At 39.8% G+C, this 20,066-nt stretch overlaps 1 protein-coding gene and 1 non-coding gene across 2 annotated transcripts in view; one reads left to right on the top strand and one right to left on the bottom strand.

The window, feature by feature from the left end:
• The window catches only part of LOC128856301 (TWiK family of potassium channels protein 7-like), an 81,106-nt gene that overhangs the window by 9,686 nt on the left and 51,354 nt on the right, over positions 1–20,066 (bottom strand). Inside the window, exons 2-7 of the mRNA XM_054091597.1 lie at positions 14,970–15,131; positions 7,582–7,705; positions 7,093–7,242; positions 6,729–6,920; positions 6,467–6,582; positions 6,186–6,278 (exon numbers count right to left, since the gene is read on the bottom strand). Coding sequence (XP_053947572.1) covers positions 6,186–6,278; positions 6,467–6,582; positions 6,729–6,920; positions 7,093–7,242; positions 7,582–7,705; positions 14,970–15,131 — 837 coding nt within the window. The remainder of the gene's footprint in view (positions 1–6,185; positions 6,279–6,466; positions 6,583–6,728; positions 6,921–7,092; positions 7,243–7,581; positions 7,706–14,969; positions 15,132–20,066) is intronic.
• Trnag-ucc (transfer RNA glycine (anticodon UCC)) lies at positions 11,893–11,964 on the top strand. The gene has a single exon. It is a non-coding gene; the product is annotated as a tRNA-Gly (tRNA).

Below are 20,066 nucleotides of genomic sequence, written 5' to 3'. Positions count from 1 at the left end.
TCTGTGGGCCTCAAGCGAAAAAGAAGAAGTCGATGTTCATGGTTATGAAGCATAGATATCAGAAGGCAATGTTTGACAGAATAGTTAAGAATGAAGCGGCTGGCACCGTGTATGACCGTGACCAAATCGACAAGCAAAGGTACGAGGCGGTGATCGAGGAGTACAAGAAATTCCAGGAACGACACCCGCGCCTGCTACCATTACCATTAGCCAAGCCCAGAAAAGAAACCGTTCTTAGATCGAAAGCGGTAATGCCCATCCCAAGAAGTCCAAAAAGGGGAAAGAGCAACAAGGGAAAGATCCAGCAGCCACAAGGCACTTTAGCGAGATCGCAAGAGATCATATACAGGTAGCGATTATAGATGAAGAAACCAAAACACCACAATCAGTTCAGCAGAATTGGGTTGAGATCGATGTGGGAATGTCTCGAATCGTAATGAACTACGTACTTGACAATCTCGAAGGTCCTCACCCGGAGTTTGATTGTTCAGAAATCTTTAGGGTTATAAGGTAATCAAATGCGCATATCAATTCTCTCTTTATTTATTTAACCTCATCAACGTGTCCTTCACTTTAGTTGACCCCAAGAGATATTTCCATCTAGCGTTAGTTTGCTCACGGAGGAAAAAGGTGATTAGTTTGCGTTTTTAAAGCTATGCCAAATTATCAAAATTTAGCTTTGTTTGCAGTAACTGCCAGAGAAAACAGCGGTATATTTAAGACAAAAGTACAAAGTGGCGCAAAATTAATCACCTTATCGGGAGATTTATAATTTTTGCAAATGACGTCGTATGTCAGTCATATTTGACCTTTGTAAACAAATCCTCAAGGCGACAGCAGAAGAGGCCGGCCGAAAGAACTATGGAGAGATGACATTGAAGACAAATTTGGAGCTTTTATTTAAGGGGTTAGAATTTTCAAAAAATTGGATTTTTTTTCGTTGAATTTTCTTTAATATAATATCTTAAAAATATTGTACGAAAATTTGAAGTGAATCCGCCAATATAATATACTTTTCGAGTTACGAGTATTCAATAATTAACAAAGGGCGCTCGGGCGCTCTGGAGCGTTCGTATGCTCAAACAATGGATGCTACACGTAGGAAAGTGGCAGATATGCGCGCTAACGATAACACTCGAGAAAGTAGAATGCTACGTAGGCAAACCGATACTTTGGAAGCTGCTTGGACGGCTGCAGAACTATAATCAATAAAATTTATACTGTTTTTGAAAAACATACAAAACTCGTGCCTGATCGTAGGATTTTAATTTTCAAAAATTTCGATTTTAAAATTATTTTAAATCATTATTTTTTCGCGCCTTTTAACAAAAAAGTCATTTAAAAACAATAATGGATGATTAATTTTGCGCCACTTTGGATAAGTTCATTGTGATGCCATAGTTTGGCTTGCTAGTCAGTCCCTACTGAACCAATTGGTGCCGCTGATTGATTTAATCAAACTTTTCAGTTCAGAATTTGCCAGCTGATTCCCATATGCAGAAGCCCAATCTCTACCAAGCACAATTAGACACAAGGCTAACCTACTGGGCGCATATAAACCATGCTCCCCCAAGAGCTGCCAAAGTAGGTGGCATGTTAAGTAAGCTCATGGCAAACCTTGGAGGTCCAACGCAGATCAAGCGAAAACTTTTAATGGACACGGCGAACTCGATTCTTTTATACGGATGCGAAATATGGGCAAGATTCGCAAAGGGTGTAATGCCGACGGAAAACTCTGCAATCTGTGCAACGCACCTGCGCTCTCAGGAGATAATTGCATCGACGAGTGGCAAACTAGGTGGGACTACTCGGCCAAAGGGCGTTGGACGCACAGATGCATTCCCAACTTAAAGCTTTGGTTAAAGAGGCCACATGGAGAAGTGGACTTCTACCTGACCCAGTTTTTGAGTAGACATGGATGTTTCAAAGCATATCTATACAGGTTTAACCACGACGACAATCCTTATTGTGACTACTGCGATGGAAACATTTTAGAGGACGTTCATCACATATTCTTCACATGCTCGCGCTTCCGTTCTGCAAAAGAAAGACTCTATAGAACGTTTGGAGAACCTCCTTTGCCGGAAACATTTGTACAACACATGCTGCGCTCGAAGGAACAGTGGAATGCGGCATGCGGCTTAGTGGCCGAGATTATGAAAGAGATGAGGCGTTTGGAAAGACTGCGACACAGCAACGGCGAGAGGTGATGGAGAGAAACAGGCTCAGACTGGTTTCTGAAGGCCACTTGAGGGTAGCGCGCTACCACAACGCCTAAAACAAAAACAAAAAAAAAAAAAAAAACCTGCGCTCTCAGAGCGGCTTCTTCATACAGAACAGTATCAGAAGCAGTGGTTTTACTTATCAGCGGTACCATCCCTATAGATATTCTAGCACAAGAGCGGAAACAGAGATGGGAGGCAAACATCTCAGGAATCCCAGGAATACCATGCTTCTCCGATTCTAGAATTCAAACGCTCACACTTTGGCAGGCAAGATAGAACTCTGAACGGTACGGTAGATGGACAGTGAGACTAATACCCGATGTAAAAGTGTGGGTAGAAAGAAAGCACGGTGAAGTTAACTATTACCTCACACAGTTTTTGTCCGGACACGTGTCCTTTCGCAAGTATTTGTGGCGAACGGGAAACGTGAGCCTACCAAATTGCATATATGGAGATACTGAGCTCGATAATGCGGAGCACACCTTCTTCAAATGCGAGAGTTGGAACATAGCTAGAAGACCTCTGAAAAGAGCTATTGGTGTATTTACAGAAATAATTGAGAAAATGATGATAAACGAAGAAAAATGGAATGCCGTCGCAAATTTCGGAGACGATATTATCAGAAAAAAGAAGCGTGAAATGCAAACTTATGCTGAATAGCATTGAGCATAGGTTTCTCAAAACAGGCGGCCCTGGATGCAGGGGGAGTAAGTAAGTGTCCTTCTTAGGACGCCGTCTTGGCCCTCTAACTCGAAGCAATGCAGTCCCGGGCTGGAGGGGAAAAATTCAAGAGAAGAGAAGGGATATGTTTAGTGGAATCACCACACACGCAGTACCGACGGTTACTATATGGTGCGAAGGCATTTTTAACCCAACATCCACAAAAAAAAAAGAATCTTTATGCAGCCATCAACCCTAGAATCATTTCGTGTAAATGAATAAACTACAGAGTGAGATGGGGTAAGTCGCTTCACTCTTGGGTGTTGTGAAGGTTGCTCTAAGGTATAGAGATCGGAGCACAGTGATTAGTGTGGCGCAGGGGAAAGCTTAACATTTTTAATATGCACGAGGATACTTTAAAAGCCAACAGGGCTTATCAGAAGCATTCAGAAAATACGATTGAGTATTGGCTAACACACAGGGTTGGGAAAATCGCAGTAAATCGAAATCGGTTTACAAATTTTAATTTTTTTTGCGCACCGGATTATGTACTTTATGATCGCTCGCCGACAAGAAAACTGACATACTTAAAGCCACTGGAAAGGATTCAGCGACTCGCTGCTCAGTGCGTAACAGGAACGATGAAAAGCACTCCAACGGCGGTGCTGGAAATGGTACTCAGCATACCACCTATTGACCTAATGGCGGAAAATTTGGCAGCAAAATCCTCGCGGAGGTTAGTGGCTGCTGGAGTATTCACCTGTAGAACCTTCGGACATAGCTTAATAGGAAAGAGGAGTTCAGGTGGCACAGACTACATAACTCAGTACTTTAATTGGGAGAGAAGGTTTCGTACCACAATTGAAGAGGAGAGATGGCACAAAGGCATGAAGCCTGGCCGTAGGACTATTCACATCTACACAGACGGCTCTAAAACTGCGGACGGAGTGGGAGCAGGCATTTATTGCTCAAAACTAGGGATTAGACAGTCTATAAAGCTGCCAGACCAGAGCAGTATTTGCCAAGCGGAAGTTTTTGGTGTGGGGAAAGCCGCGGAGCTAGCCTACACAAGAACAAGGAGGAAGTCAATAATTAATATCATGTATACGTGGACAGTCAAGCAGCAATAAAAGCAATAAGCTCATATTGTATCGAGTCCAAAAATGTTCAACGGAGCAGTGAGGCAATAGAAAGGCTATCCGCAAACAGTGGGCTGCATATCTATTGGGTACCAGGTCATAAAGACATTATGGGGAAACGAAATAGTAGATGAGAAAGCAAAAAAGTGCTGTTAGACTACCATTTGAACAAGAGAACGACATACTAAAACCGCTAAATACAGTATACAACGAAATGGACGACTACCTGAAAAAGCAAGTGGAAGCTAAGTGGAGTAATCTGACCCCATGCAAACCGGCAAAAGATGTGTGTAGAACAAAGTACAAAAAACTGACTCGATTCGTGCTTACGCTCTCCCGAAAAGACTGCAGAACTATCATAGGTATGCTGACAAGTCATAAGATAGGGATTGGTGACAAGGACAAATGCAGGAAATGCGCAGAGCGGATGTTGAGGAAACTTTAGAACACCTTCTGTGTCTTTTGTTTTTCTGGCATTATTAAAAATGCGTTTAAAATGCCTGGGAGCCCCACTGTTTGAGGGTGTGGAGGACGTCTCAAAAGCGGATCTCCCAGCTCTGCTTAGATTCGTCAAAAGCACTGACATTCTACTTGATGTCTATGGTACTTTCAGTATTCATAGAGGTCGGTCTCCATTTGGTATCGGTAGAGAGATCAAAAGGTTTATAAGTGGCTTAATGCCAACCAGGCTAACCTAACCTAATGATATGAAGTGTTACCTTCAAAACACCATAATTTTTTTGTGTGAAATTAGTTTTTATTGATTTCAAAGACCAAATTGTTCAGAAATGATTACAATTTTAACATAATATATTCACTTTAGCTTGATATGACCACCTTTTGCCTTGACTATAGCCTTCAAACGGTCAAAAAATGAGTTGCATGCTGCACGAATGTGATCTTGAGGTATTTTGACCCATTGACGTATATTCGCTTTTTTTAGCGCATCCACACTGGCATAATTTTTAGTCCTCACCTTGCTCTCTCCAAAATGGACCAGATGGAATAGTCCATCGGATTTGCGTCTCGCGAATTCGAAAGCCATTGTGTGGACGAAATGAATTGTGGAACAAGAATTTTTTACCATTCTTGGTTCACACGGGCTTTATGAGACGGTGCCGAGTCCTGTGGGAACGTGCATGGTCTACGACCGAAAAGTTTGCGTGTCCACGACTCTAAAGCAGCTTCTAAAACATTTTCCCGATAATAAGTCCCATTCACTTTGACACCAGGCTCGATAAAAACGATTGGAGAGCGTCCATCAGCGGTCACTGCGGCCCAAACCATTACTTGCGATGGGAAATTGCTTCGAGTGGCCGCCATACGTAGGCTCAAATTCTCGTATGAGCGTTCGGTCAAGTAAACACGATCGTTTTGAGTGTTTATGAACTGCTCAATTGGGAAATTTTTTTCATCAGAAAACACAATGTTAGGAAATTCTCCACGTTAGTGCAAGCGCAGCAACTCCTTTGCTCTTTCGCACCGCAGTTTTTTTTCTGGGGTGAAAGATCGTGAAAACTTGTAAGCCTTGACCTTGAGCTCATTTTTCAATATGCGTCGAATGCTGTCTTGCGAAATTTTCAGTTCTTTGGCCATTTTTCTTCCACTTCGACGAGGATTTCGTTCAAGTCGAGCCTTCACTTTCCGAACCATTTCTCTCACGAACAATGACTGATTATGATTTTCCAGCCAAATATAACGCAATCACACTATTATGTTTGAATCCCATCACAGAAAAAAAATTCAACAAAACTGAGACGCAAATGCTTTTGATGGCTTATAAACAATATATTGAACTGTCATTAGAACAATTTTGACGTTGATGTCATGAGCTGTTTTACAGATACAAGCAGTGTGAAGTTGGTAACACTTCATATCGTTCACCCTATATAATCGCTTGCTAATTCCGAAAATTTAATTGATTGTTTTTAAGGACACGCTTTTGTGTTTTTTGCAATTTAAAAAAAATAAAATAAAAAAAAAATTTGTTCCTTTTAATGAGTTCTCAAACTTTCACTGCTTCATTATTAATATTCCATATTAAAAGGAGTAAAGGAATTCAATAACTTCTTTGTTTATCGCAAGAAAAGCAATAAAACTATTTACACATTTAAAAGTTCGCGATAACTTTCACTACGTGCGTGCAAGCAGACATACATACCGTTAAGACTTTCTGCAATGCCATGTAGTCCAAGCCATAGCCCGCAGTTTCACCCAGTCGCCGCAAAGTCTCGGCCATCGGACCGGAAAGCTCCTATAAACAAAGCAACAAAAAAAAAAGAGGAAGAATTGAAAAAAGCGTACACATAAACAGAAGAAAAAGCAAAGGCAAAGGCTAACAAAGAAATTGAGGAAAAAGTTTTGTAATTGATTTAGCGCAACGCGTGGCGAATTTATTGCGCGATGGCTAATAATATTCGCTTCACAGCATGCAACACTTACTTGCAGCTTCGCCCAACTGGTGGCATATTGCCGGCGCACCAACTCGATAATGGTGGAGGTCAACGCCAGACCAATGAGAATGTACAAAGTGCAGAGCAGCATGTAATTTGGCTTCTCTGTAGAAGAGACAAAGGAGAATTAAATGGTTAAAGAAAAAGAAAAGCAGCAGCAGGAAAGTAGTTGAAATTCCCGAAAGTGGTAAAATCTCCAAAAGAAAAAAATACAAAAATAAAAATAATGCGACAATTGTCACTTTACATACTCGGCACCAGATCACCAAAACCAATGGTTGTCATTGTGATGAAGCAAAAATAGAAGCCATCAAAGAATGTCCAGTCATCTTCCCAGAGCAGCAACAACCAGGCGCCCGCAGCCAAATAGACGCCCAAGAAACAAACCGCCAAAACGGCATAAAACCATGTTTTGCCGATGAAATTTGTGAAATTCGGTACTTCTGCGAAAAAAAGAGAAAAGAAGAAAAAAAAAACAAAGAGAAAATTAAATAAAAAAAAAAAACCAAAAGTGAAAAGTAGAGCAACAAATTTAGTGATGCACACTCGTAGAATACTCAAGTATGCGTGGGCTGTAAAAATGCAAATACAAATACAACAATGGCAAACACTTACTAGGCATGTATTTGCCCATCACTGAGACGGCCGTCGCAAAGAGGCGACCCCAATCCGCGATGACGGTAAGCGTAAATGGAATGCCGATCAGAGCGAAGCAGATGCAGAAAACACGTCCGCCCGTCGTTACGGGCACTATGTTGCCATAACCTAAAAAAAACGAAAAACATCAACATTACCAACGAACAACAACATCAACAACGAACAACAAACACGCCTGGCTTGACAAGGAGCGCACATTGCATGTAGCAGGGAAATGTTGCGCAGGGGGTAAAATGAAAATGTAGACACGGCAAGGATGGCATATAAAAATAAAAGGTTTTTGTTATTCTACAAAATTGACTCCTTTTTGAAAGCAAATTCCACCGAGTAAACGAATTTTTTGTGGTTGTTAATTTACAAGTGCGGTTTATTATTTTGGGTAAAAATATGTTTTTTTTTCAGCCGTATTTTCTGAGTGCTGGTGTATTCCGCTGCTTTGGCACTTACCTATTGTCGTTAACACAGTCGAGGAGAAGAACACAGCTTGTAAAATGCTCCAGCGCTCGTAGGGCTCTGGAAAGTCTTTATCGGCCTCAATGAGAAGACCACCTTCAGCGGCTTCCTGTACAGCCTGTGGGCGATAATGAAAAGTGATAAGGGAAAGTGCTCAATGAAGGTACGTATATGAAATGCGTTTTGGTAAATGGGTGAGTGGGGACTCCTTTACATCGTTTTTTATTTATTTATTTATATTTATTTATTAGAAATATAATTATAAATAACTATATTACATTACGAAAGGCACTAGTAGTTACGACTATCGGCCTATTACACCGTTCCACCCAATTATTCATAGTAGAGCCCGCGAAAAAAATTTAAGACCTCAACATTGAGAACAGTTTTGACCAATCCCCTTTTTTTAAGGGGTTAGGTGGGTTTCAAAATTTCAAAAAATCGAATTTTTGTTTTTTTGCTTATCTCATAATTGAATATGTTGAGAATATTCCTTTAAAATTTTAAAACGATCCGAGTCATATTCTAAGAGATATAGCCTTTGGATTGGCAGGTATATCGAGGCAGCTGCTTAGCTATTGTTCGCTTCAATCGCGTTTTTCTTGAAACTACATTTTTGAAATCGGTAGTCACGATTTCTCGAAAACTTATGAACCGATGAAGGGCATGAAGGGTGCAAATTCTACTCAAATTAAGGGTTTTTTGTTTTCAACGCCGCCAAAAATGTAATTTTTGTTTTTTTTTTTCCTTCGTCCAAGCACGAGTTTGAAACATCTACTAACAGAAAATTTTTTTTTTTTGAATTTCAGATGAATCTGTCAAGAGTTATCCTGACTACGCCGAGAGAACTTTTTTTTGAGGGGTCATAGGAGACGACGTGTCCACGCCTTAATTTTCAAAATTTTTCAATGAAAATTTCACAAACTACTTATAAAATATGTATCTTTTATGTGTTAAATTGATGGAATGAAATATTCTGTTGATTAAATAAAAAAAAATTCATAAAAATGTACCTATTTTGAGCTTTTGAAACCCACCTAACCCCTTAATGTTTGTTATTTTTTTTATATATTGAGTATGGGAATAAGTTTCCCGCCTTTCTTAGCCAAAATTACGAATAATTAAAACAATCAAAAAATACATTAAAATAATATTAAGTACATATGAGCCATTGGAAGCTACAACTTTACTCCATCTTACAGGCAGCCTGCAGATTCCTCTTTCAGAAAAATCGAGTTCTTTTGACTTGATCCATTCATTGAGACAGTTTGCGATGCTCTCGTAAGAAGTGAAGCGCTCTCCAATAAGGGCTGACTGCATTAATCGGAACAGATGGTAATCCGAAGGCGCAATGACTGGAAAATTCGGCGGGTGCCAATTTAATGCCTTTAAATATTTCTGGACCGATTTATCAATGTGTGGCCTGACATTGTCATGCAGCAAAATCAGTTTGTCATGTCCACCCTCCCATTCTGGCCGCTTTTCTTTAAGAGCTCGGTTCAAACGCATTAGCTACAGTCGGTACCGTTCGCCAGTGATGGTTCCAGATGGTTTGAGGAGTTCATAATAGATGACACCCTTCTGATCCCACCAAAGGCCCAACATAACCTTTGAAGCATAAATATTTTTTTTCACTGTCGATGGACCTGGTTCCCCTGGCGGGCTCTAACATTTTCGATGCTTAGGGTTACCGTAATAGATTCATTTTTCATCGCCAGGGACGAGGCGATGCAGAAAACCTTTTCTTTTCTGCCGTTCAAGAAGCATCGCACACGTCACCAAACGACACCCAGTGACCTGCTTTCTGAACCATTCCCATCACGTGAAAACGTGTGCCGACGGTTAATCTGTGAAGATTCAACTCTTTAGACATATCATCAAGGGTTAGACATGCGTCTTCATCCAATAATTGTTGTAGTTTAGTGATTTCCATTTCGAATTTTTTCGGTGCCCCTTCGCTCGTTTGATCATTCACGTGGAAATTGCCACTTTGGAAGCGTCGAAACCACTCTTTACAAGTTGTACTTGATGAGGCGGGATTACCGCAAATATTGATTAATGTACGATACGTTTCAGCTGCACTTTTCTTTCCTTTACTTCCCGCAAATGCACTGAAAGCCCTTGCTAACCCACGCCGCTCTTCGAAGTTAGTCGGTGAACGTAAGACAAAACTGAACAGTGTTGCAAAATACAACAAAGTTAGTCTTATTTGGGTGCCTAGACATTGTGGTATTTCAGGGAAAGAGTTAGCTGATAAATTGGCTAATAAAAGCTCCGCAAGTATACCACTAGGCCCTCAACTTTCTAGGTGTCAATTCCGCATCGATTCAACCATGGATTGAGGACTTCATGAGGTCTACCCACAGAGGTCGTTGGTCTGAGTTGAGCACGTGCAGAGTAGCAAAGTGCTTTGTGAAAGAACCAAACAGGAAAACAGCGACCTTTCTCCTAAAATTCAGCAGAAAGGACCTGAGAGTTCTGGTGGGTGTAATCGCAGAGCACAACGTCTGTGGTCAGCATATGGCTACCATGGGGGTCGTGGACTGTCCGATACGCCTATCCTGTCTTGAAGATGATGACACTGCAGAGCATTTTCTCTGTAGCTGTCCGGCATTTTCCAGAATTAGACTTAGGATATTGGGTTGCGACACACTGAGTATGGACAAAGTTCATACTCTTCCTCTTCCGGATCTCTTAAAATTCATCAATGAATCCAAAAGATTTGTGGAAGAGTGACCTCAAACTAATTTATCCGTTTTGACCACCCACCTTTTATCTTTCCTATCTTTATTCTTTCTACTGATATCTATCCGGGTGTAGTACAATGGTCTACTGACTGAGTGCTTGGACTTGTCCAGCTCCCCACAAATCTAATCTAATCTAATCCCGCAATGCTGTTTTTCTGGAAGAACGTAGACATTTTTGACGTCAGATAAAAAAGAATCTTTACGCTCTAAACGAACGTCAACTACTGCTATCGAGACCTCACATAGGTATCTTCAAATCACTAGTGTATTACTAGGGCGAACCCAAAAATAGTATCAGCAGCGACACATCTTTTACAAGGGCGGAAACTTATTCCTATATTCAATATGAAAGTACGGCGTTCGTTGGAAAAGTCCGTGAAAAAATTAAAACTACTTATTTTGTGTTCGGTAAACCAATTTTGTTATTCGTCATTCGCTCCTTTTAGGCTTATACACTTCGCGCAACGCTGTTTTAGTTTATTGACTCTTTCCGAATAATAGGATTTGTCCAAGTCTGAAAAATAGTCAATCACCTCCTCGTTTGAATAAAAATGATTCAAATTGGGTGCTGGGTGCTTGTGATTGACTATATATATCTGCCCGTTGGAGATCACAAAATGGTATAGAAAAGGCGTTTTAGTACTACTTGGGAACTACCAGAGTGGTAGTTCAACCATTTCACCTACCTGACTAGAAAACTGAAAAATTCTACAAAATCTAATGAACTCAAAAATAACCCGACATCTCAAAATAATTAAATGGGTAAAGTTAAGAGTATTTTGGGAAAACTGCGTACTAAACAAATCACAAGGTGTATTTTTTATATGAGCAATACAAAACCACATGCATGCGGTATAAAAGTTTTCACGTCTCAAGTCCCGCTAAAATAACGCCAAGTGTTATAGAGTTCAAAGAAAAAAAATTTGTTGAAAGTAAATGGAAACATTTGCACAGCCATCTTACGTTCACGCATTGAATGTTGTAAAGTTTGCTAGCTTCAAAATATAAAAAAATGGCATTTGTTTGGATTTATCTTTTGATTTTTAGGCTACGTTCCGCTTAAATGCAAAGGAGAACCCTTGACAAGATGAATTCTAGTTACTTAGAATTTTATAAGCCTTAATATCAATAAACATAAATAATAAGACGAAATTTGTTTTCAAGTATTATCGTAGCCGGAAATTCTTAGTTTGTAAAGTACATTCCAAAAGGTTTCGTAACCTCCGCGTGAAACATAATCAACAAAAGAAATTAGAAGGAAGATACACATATATGTATGTATGTATGTATATATGTACATTTAAAATTACATACTCACAAACATATGAAAGTATTGCGGCAGCCTAAACCATTGTTTCTTATGTACATACGAGTATAACCTATCATACATACGTAAAAGTTCTTATCTGCTTCAAAAATAATCGCAACAGTTAGCATTCGCTGCTTCACTCGGCGACTAAGAATTGGGAAAAGTGCTTAGCTTGACAAAGCTATAATTTTGTGTGTTAAAGTGTGGCTTAGTGAGAAACCACAGACGATGATAGCAACAAACTATATGGCGTTGGTGGTGTAATGGTGAGCATAGTTGCCTTCCAAGCAGTTGATCCGGGTTCGATTCCCGGCCAACGCACAACTACTTTTTAGACTTTGGTGCAAAAGTTAAAATAAAGAAACTATAGATACACATAGCCCACAAAGTCTGCGTTCACGTTGCAAATATTTATAGTAAATTTATAGTTGCAGCCATATTGCATTTAACAATTCATCAAACAATTTGACGAGCTCTTATCTTAAAAATAAAAAAATTACTTTCGTCTGAAAAAAAAACTTGTTTCCGGAATTGTGGAGGCTTATTTATATAAATAAATTTAAAAGAAAAGTATTTACATAGCAAACTCAATTCGCTTTCTTCTGTTCACAAGTGAAATAAACGACTTTCTTCGAGGGACTCTACAGTGGTATGCAGCTTTACGTAAAACCTTTCCAGCAGTTAAGCGCACAAATGCTTCTTTAGATGTCTACTTTAAGTTTCCAACAGTTTTGATGATGTAATTCGAGGGTTAATCTTTGCCATATTAATTATGCTGCGCTTTTCCCGGACCGATAGTGTTCTTGGATGCCCAGATCAGGATTTTAAAATATTTGAGTTTGCTTGAAATTCTTTACTAAGCATTGAACAGAGGAAAACGTGCTCAGAACAGCTTTGCCAATATTTCGGAAACTATTTCCATATTTCCACAATTTTATAATCATTTTTATTTATGATCCTCTAATCTTTTTTTCCATTAGTTTCCATGGTTTTAAATGTTTACCCCTTTTAAATAAAATATGCAACTCAGTGCGCTAACCGATCAATTATAATAACAAAGAATGAAGAGTGCGTAAAAACGACACAATATCCTAATAGAATAACGGTTGGTTGGTTGGTTGAAGTGGTGATTCACGAGAATCACTTTGTTGTCACATCCTCCATACTGATAAGTTATACGATTATTTCTTCACGACTATATCTAATTTCTGCGATTGAGAAACCCTATAAGGTTGTTTACGTCACCGTATAAGGCTGTTCCAGCTCTTCGAGATTTTCAAAAAGCGATTTGCCAAGAGTTAACGTCCTCGTCTTCCATAGGGCAGGGCATTCACAGAGAAAGTGAAAGATATTTTCCTTCTTCTCCAGTTGATTACAAATATGGCTGTATATATTGTAAGGAACACCCTCTTTGGCTGTCTGCTCTCCTATAGGCCCGAAGCCAGTTATCACAGCCGTGAGTCTGCAGGCATATCTTCGTTTCATACATATTTGTCAATGTTGACGTTTGTTTGCGGTCGTCGGTGGGGCATTTGGATTTAGAAGACTGAAATGGATGTGGATTTTTCACACTTTACGCAGTGAAGCCGTTAACATAGTGAAGAAGGCAATGGAATGAAACCCACTCACAGCGAGAAGAGGAGCGCCTGGTACGCCAAGGGAAACCTGGAAAAGAACTGTGGATCGCGAGACTGCTCAACTCGGGCTAAGCTGGAAGTACGTGAAGACGTTATCCAGTAATCGGACGAGATGGCGCGTAGGTGTTGTCGGTGTACTATGTCATGCTAGGGATTCAAGGAATTATTGATGCTGACAATGTGGTGAGCTGTAACGTGTTGCTGACTCCCTCTTTATGTGGTTTGCACTTCGACCTCATGGCCTTTTGTGCCTTCTGCTCACTTTGCAAGAATGTTATTCATGGCAGATCCCCCTCTTGCCAGCTCGTGCGCTTTTTCATTTACTTCAATGTTCCGATGTTCCGAGACCCAGATTAAGGTAACTTTCTGATTTACACTCAAGATGGTAAGACTATTTCTGGATTCGATTAAAACAAAAGTCTGCGATTAGTAGCCTACAAGCCCCTATTGCCAATACTTTTGGAAGACACTGCAAGTATTAGGAAAACGTACTTTCTAGTCTGTCCCGACAAAAAAAAAAAGGGAAAGCGCACAGATTTTTCAATTTTAAGTCTACAGGGTTTGATTGAAAAGTAATGAGCCTCCCTGCGCGGAGCGTCTGCCAAGCGATCAACCGAATCGGCTGGTGGGGGAAAATGATTGTTGGACCTTCCACTTCCCCCAGAAACCGGTCCCAGTTCGCTGGCAACAGCGGTGCAGTCAACATCGCTCCGCGCGTGAAAGCTGTTTTACAAGTGTGTTAGGATTTTGCAGTGGCGAAAATGCAGCGATCGTTGGAGCAACGTTACTCGATCAAATTTTGCGTAAAGCTAAACAAAACGAGTACCGAAACCATTGGGCTACTCAAGGAGGCTTACGGTGACCAATCTCTGTCCAATGCCCAGGTAAAACGGTGGCACAAGTCGTTCAAGGAAGGCCGGGAGTACGTCGACCCTTCATCACGACAATGCGCCGGCGCACACCGCCTTCCTCTGCACCTCTGCATTGGCCAAGATGAGGGTTCCGGTGCTTCCCCACCCTCCCTACAACCCAGACCTGTCCTCTCCGGACTTCTTCTTGTTCCCGCGCCTGAAAAGAAAGCTGAAGGGGAGGCGTTTCGACTCCATCGAGGCGATCCAAAAAACTGTGACAGCCGAATCGATCGCGATTCCGGCAGATGAGTTCAAAAAATGTTTCCTGCAGTGGAAGGACCGCTACCAGCGGGGTATTGACGCTCAAGGGTCCAATTTTGAAGAATATTAGTTGTATAAGCCAAAAAGTTTAATAAAACTGCTTAAAAAAAATAAGGCTCATTACTTTTCAATCAAACCCTGTATGAGAATATATACCATCTGTGTAGTCTAGAAGTTGTTTAGTGAAAATCACTTACTCCATGGAAAAAGAGTGGCAAAATTCCTATTAAATGTCACCGTTGAAAATAACGGTATATTTAAAAAAAACAAAGTGAATGCAGACTTTCTTATGTAAAAAATGAATTGAGGAGTTCCGGTACTTTCCTTTGATTTTGTAATTTTAGAATGTAAATAAAATATGTCTTCAACTATAGGTTCACTATGCCTTTGAATTTTTTCAATTTAAAAATATTTGTAAGGTGCACGCAGAGTTTGTGGGCTATGTGCATGTATATGTATGTATGATAGTTCAAAAATTTTTTCTCAAAAAATCTTACTTAATTTTTTTGGCACTTACCACCTCATATTTGGCTAATTCTTTCGCTATTAGCTCATCCAGATTTAGCACATCTGTATTATTTAAAATGGTGGTGATGAACTTTTCGCGATGTGTCTTCACAACGGCTTTCAAATACTCCAAACGTTCCAGTTCCGCGGGACGTTCCAGCTGACGGAAGACCTGCAATTGTCAGAAACATAAACAAAAATGAAGAAAAGACATTACACTTTAATGTTTATACAAAAATTTTAAGTGAAGACTAAGGCTTCGCGCTCTATTCTCGGACATTTGTTTATAGCTGCCTGCTCGCAAGGGAAACTGTTAAAAGAAGAAATGTGTGTGCGAGTGCACGCTAAGAAAAATCAAGCATTTCTCCGCATCATCTACTCCATCGCATTTACAATATTACCTTGCGGTCTGCTGTTTATCTTGAGCTGCTTATGGACAGCCTGTTTAGCGAAAGTAGACAGCTGATTGCTGCGAGACAGAAGGTGGGCGCATTTTCAGTGTGAGGAGTCTATTTTGTGTCCGGATGGTTTTTCGCAAATTTGATGGACTACTCAATTATTTGAGATAACAAAAACGTACGCCACAACTTTTGGCAACATCTTGTATGCGATGTGCCTTTGTGCACCACATCTTCTATGTGATTTTATAAAATTGTAAATATTTATATATGTGGATATGTTCAAGCGGTGGGTGGGCTATTAAGCGGTTTTTTTTAATTGCCTGAAAGCGCAGCAGTAAGCGTGCGACTAGATACAGGGGCGCTAACGAGCAACATACTGCAGAAGTTCAAAATTAGTTGTGCCAACAACTGGAGAATTATGCTAAAAGATACCGAAGGAGGATGAAGGAGGAGCTCTTCCGAATTTTCTGAAAAAATCCACTTTTGAGATGTGGGATCAAATGAATTGATGAATTTGTTAGAGAGCTAATGCAGAAGGAAAACTTTGAGGAGAGGATTAGGAAAGCAACAGTTGCCTTGTACGGCTGCAAGGGCGCTATTGGTAGAAGATGGCGCCTTTCGCTTAAAGTTACATTCTGGCTGTATAGCACAATTTTAAATCCAGAAATTTTAATCGAATGCAGTCCTTGTCTGGTGGGATTCACTGGGCAGAGTCGGTTAAAGAGTGGCAGAGACTCCAATGGTCTATCCTTATTTGAATAAGTAGGTCACTTCGGACCACTCTCTCACTAGCCGTTAAGGTAATACTGAGTTTGGTACCCATGGACATCACAGGGAAAACTGGCGGTTCATGTACGCGCGACCAGATTCAAGTGCTTGGGTAACAATCCAGACCTATGCTGCCCCAGCATTTTTAGAAATTATAAGCTCATCCCCGTGGTGACTGATCATTGTACACTCTCGCTTGGTCTGAACGGAATATTTTCCCCTTCACACTCACTCGAGGGAAGAGTAGGCGGGGTGCAGAATTTGGAGACAAAGCAAGCCTCTCCACTGATGCCTTGAAATTGGACGGAAGGGTTGGTGGCGGAATATTCAAGGAATTCCCTATTGAGCTCCATTTCAGACTATGGGATCATCAGTTGTTTCTAAACGGAGTTAGCCGCTATCATAGTAATAATTATTGGTTGCAGGAAACCCTCGAGGTATTTGCCTCACGTAAAGAGAGATTTAAGGTTATCTTAAAGACCTGTGGTCCTATCGCTGCACTCGCCTGAACCAGACTTAGGCTCTACTCTACTCTATGGGAGATAAACATTTACTCCAACAACCAAGCGGTAGTTAGGGTCCCGGGCTAGTTGTTTGTGCGTTCGAAAATTGGCGAATGCTTGACTTCTCTCTCGACTGCATCCGATAGCTTCGATATTAAGCTCATTTAGTCTAAGTGGCATAGCGGGATATTGCTGGGCTGATAAGCTAGCTTGTCGGGGGACCCTCGAGATGGTTTTCCAGCGAAGTGAGAGGGTTGAGGCTTCCCTGATAACCTATGGTCTACTCCTGGAAAGATGGGCCTCGCTTAAACTCAGCGGATGGTCAAAGTCTCGAGATCCTTTTGCCCACGGGTACATCGAATGGGTTCGAGAGAACTTATGAGGCTAATAAAGTTGCAGCTTTCGAATTTCGTGCGCCTCTTTACCGGACATTGTCCGTTAGGTATCCATGCGGTGAGGCTTGGAATTACTTCATCTCCTTTCTGCAGCAGCTGTCTGGAGGATGAGGTGGGATCATCTCATCACCTTCTTTTCAGCTATGTTTCATCAGGCTAAGATTCAGATATCTGGGCTCTCACTTTTTTGCTACACATGCGGATATAGCAGGTTTAGATATCACACACCTGGTGCCCTAGCCAGTAGAATGGGTAAACCTCACAATGACTTCTGCAGGAGCTGTGGAGATGAAGAAGAAATTGAGTCGGTACAACACCTTCTCCGTGAATGTCGTGCACTTCAAAGAAGCCGTGCGAAATATTTTGGCGATTATTTGTTTGAAGACCTGGGAAATTTGCAAAATATTGCAGTGGAGGGACTAGTTACCTTCTTAAAAAGATCTAAGTGGTTTAAGCAACTTAGTTAGAGGATGGAAATCAAATGCAAGTGAGGCATGGGACTCTTAAGTCCGAATGCTTTTATCTTAAACAAACAACTTGGCTAACCTAACCCCAGCTCGGGTCAATCAGAGGCGAAGAAAACTGATCATTTTATTACCATTGAAGGGATGAAATTGGAAAGATCAGAGTTGCGTTAAAAGAGTGAAGTAGGAACATGGAAGTATGGGTATTCTTATCCAACAAATAGGGTTGATGAAGAGCAGTGAGAACCTTCTCTAATACAGCCCAGTCTTCTATAGGATTAACGACTACGCATAAAATTTTAGGTAATTTTTTTTTTAACATCAATACATTTTTTCAAAATGCACTCCTTTCAAAAATTATTGTCAAAGAGCGGCATATGACTATTCAAAGTGAAATAATATCAGTTGATATGAATCAGCTGCTAAATTTTATATGGTGAATTGGGAGATACAATTTACGGGTAAATTTTAAGGGGACCTGTAAAATTTCGAAAAAAAAAATTTTTATTTTCATAAAATGTTAATATAATAATAATAGAATATGTCAAAAAATTTTTATAACGTAAATTTTAGTATTTCTTATATTACAGATTGTCAACCGTGACGACTCTATTATTTGCGTTCGAGCGCTTGGAGAGGATGGTTACGTTGCCGACGTCACACGCGTTTTTCTCAAAACTATATTTTTCGAATTGGCGTGAACGATAACTCGAAAAGTTATTGACCGATCTCCCTGAAATTTTGCACACATATTTTTTGTGATATTATTGTGAATACAAGTTTCCGAAATTTTTTCGAAAAAATAATTTTTTTCGAAGCAAAAATAGTAGGAAAATTCGCCCCAAAAATTCATTTTTTTTTACATTTTATTCCGCGATTTTTTTTTTCATTTATTGTTAATTCATATAGAAATCATGACATTAGTAAACAAAAAAATTTTTGGTTTTTTGTATCAGGTTACTGCTACAATGCCCGCCGATTGAGAAGCTCCGCTGTGACCTTCCTGGAAGAATTGAGTGTACATCTGCCATTTTAAATGATTAAAATAAAAAAAAAAATGTATATTATTATAGTGTATAAATAAACTGTATGCCAATTTTGAAAAAAAATATATTGACTTCTTCATTTTAAATAATTTTAATGAAAATCAGGGAAAATATGGCCGTTTACAGGTATCTGTCCCCTTAAATGGGAGCTAAGTTGTGAAAATCAACGAAAAATTGATGTTATACGAGAAAGTAATATTGCAAGAGTTATTTGCAAAACCGAGCCTGAGACTTGTGAACATTTTTTTATATGGCCGTCCACTGCCAAGCTGGCCGAACAACCACTTAACTGAAATTGTTCTGAATTAGAAATCAAAACTTTTCGCTGTCTTTTTAATTCGGACAAATAATAGTTTGAAATTATGTTTTCTTGATTCGTGAAAACAAATAAAGAAATAATGATTATTTTTTATTGCATTTGATAACAGTAATTTGCTCAATGGCTCCCACTGTTCATGTGAGTATATACAGTACCTGGTCATTGAATTATGACAGATGGCATTTTTTCTGAAAACTTCAAATATCAGGTAAATTTTCAATCTAATTTGGGGTTTTCCAAATAAAAAAGGGTATTAAGGGGGTTTTAACCTGTTCTTAGGTGTTTTTAAGAAATTCGGGTCAATTGGCCTGCGAGGATTACAAAAGGATCAGTTTTTTTGCTTATAAGTGAAAAGTTAAGTGTGCAAGTGCCAGTACGAATTAATTCGACCTTGTGTGAGGAGCATAAAAAAACTAATTGAGATCGTCTGAAAAGTGAAAGAATTGAATAGTGAATATTCATATATCTAAAATATAACAACAGTAAGTACAAAATATACATATCATTTGAATTTTTTCACGTGGATTATCCTTTTTTTCAATTTAACCAGTTTCTTTTAGAAAATGGGCCGAAAGTCGGATTTGACATCGGGACAAAAGCAACAAATTGCAATTCTTTTCAAATCTAAGAACCTGAGCTATGTAGACATAGCAGGAAACGTTAGAATATCTAAGGCGTATCCAAGGTAAATGTTGCCAAAAAATTAAAAAAATACCAACAACGTTTTAGCGGTAACTTCAAACAATCGCCAAAATTGTCGCCGAGAACGCATCACCTCAACCAGGCAGGATCGCAAAATCGTCCAAACAGTTCTCTGGAACAGAAATGCTTCAAGTCGTATGATTTTAAGAGAGGTTCAGGAATCTGAAGTAAATATTTCGGAAAAACGTTGCGACGACGCTTATACGAAAATGGACTTTTTTGCAGACGACCAGCAAAAAAGCCAAACTGACACCCAGTATGCGAAATCGGCGGAAAATTTGGGCACAACTTCACAGGGACTTAGACGCGGAATATTAGGAAAAAGTAAATTTACGAAAAACATTTTTTTCCTTTTTCAAATAGCAGTAATAAGAAGAGGTGAATATTCACACTTTTTTGTGGTTGTGTTTTTCTTCTTACAGATTATCTTCAGCGATGAATGCCGATTGGAAGCGGTCACAAAAACAGCGAATTTTGTTCGCAGAAGAGCCGGAGAACGATATTCTGAA

The sequence above is a fragment of the Anastrepha ludens genome, chromosome 3 (assembly GCF_028408465.1).
Source record: "Anastrepha ludens isolate Willacy chromosome 3, idAnaLude1.1, whole genome shotgun sequence".
Classification (NCBI taxonomy): Eukaryota; Metazoa; Arthropoda; class Insecta; order Diptera; family Tephritidae; genus Anastrepha; species Anastrepha ludens.
This window is presented reverse-complemented; position numbering and strand designations above follow the sequence as displayed.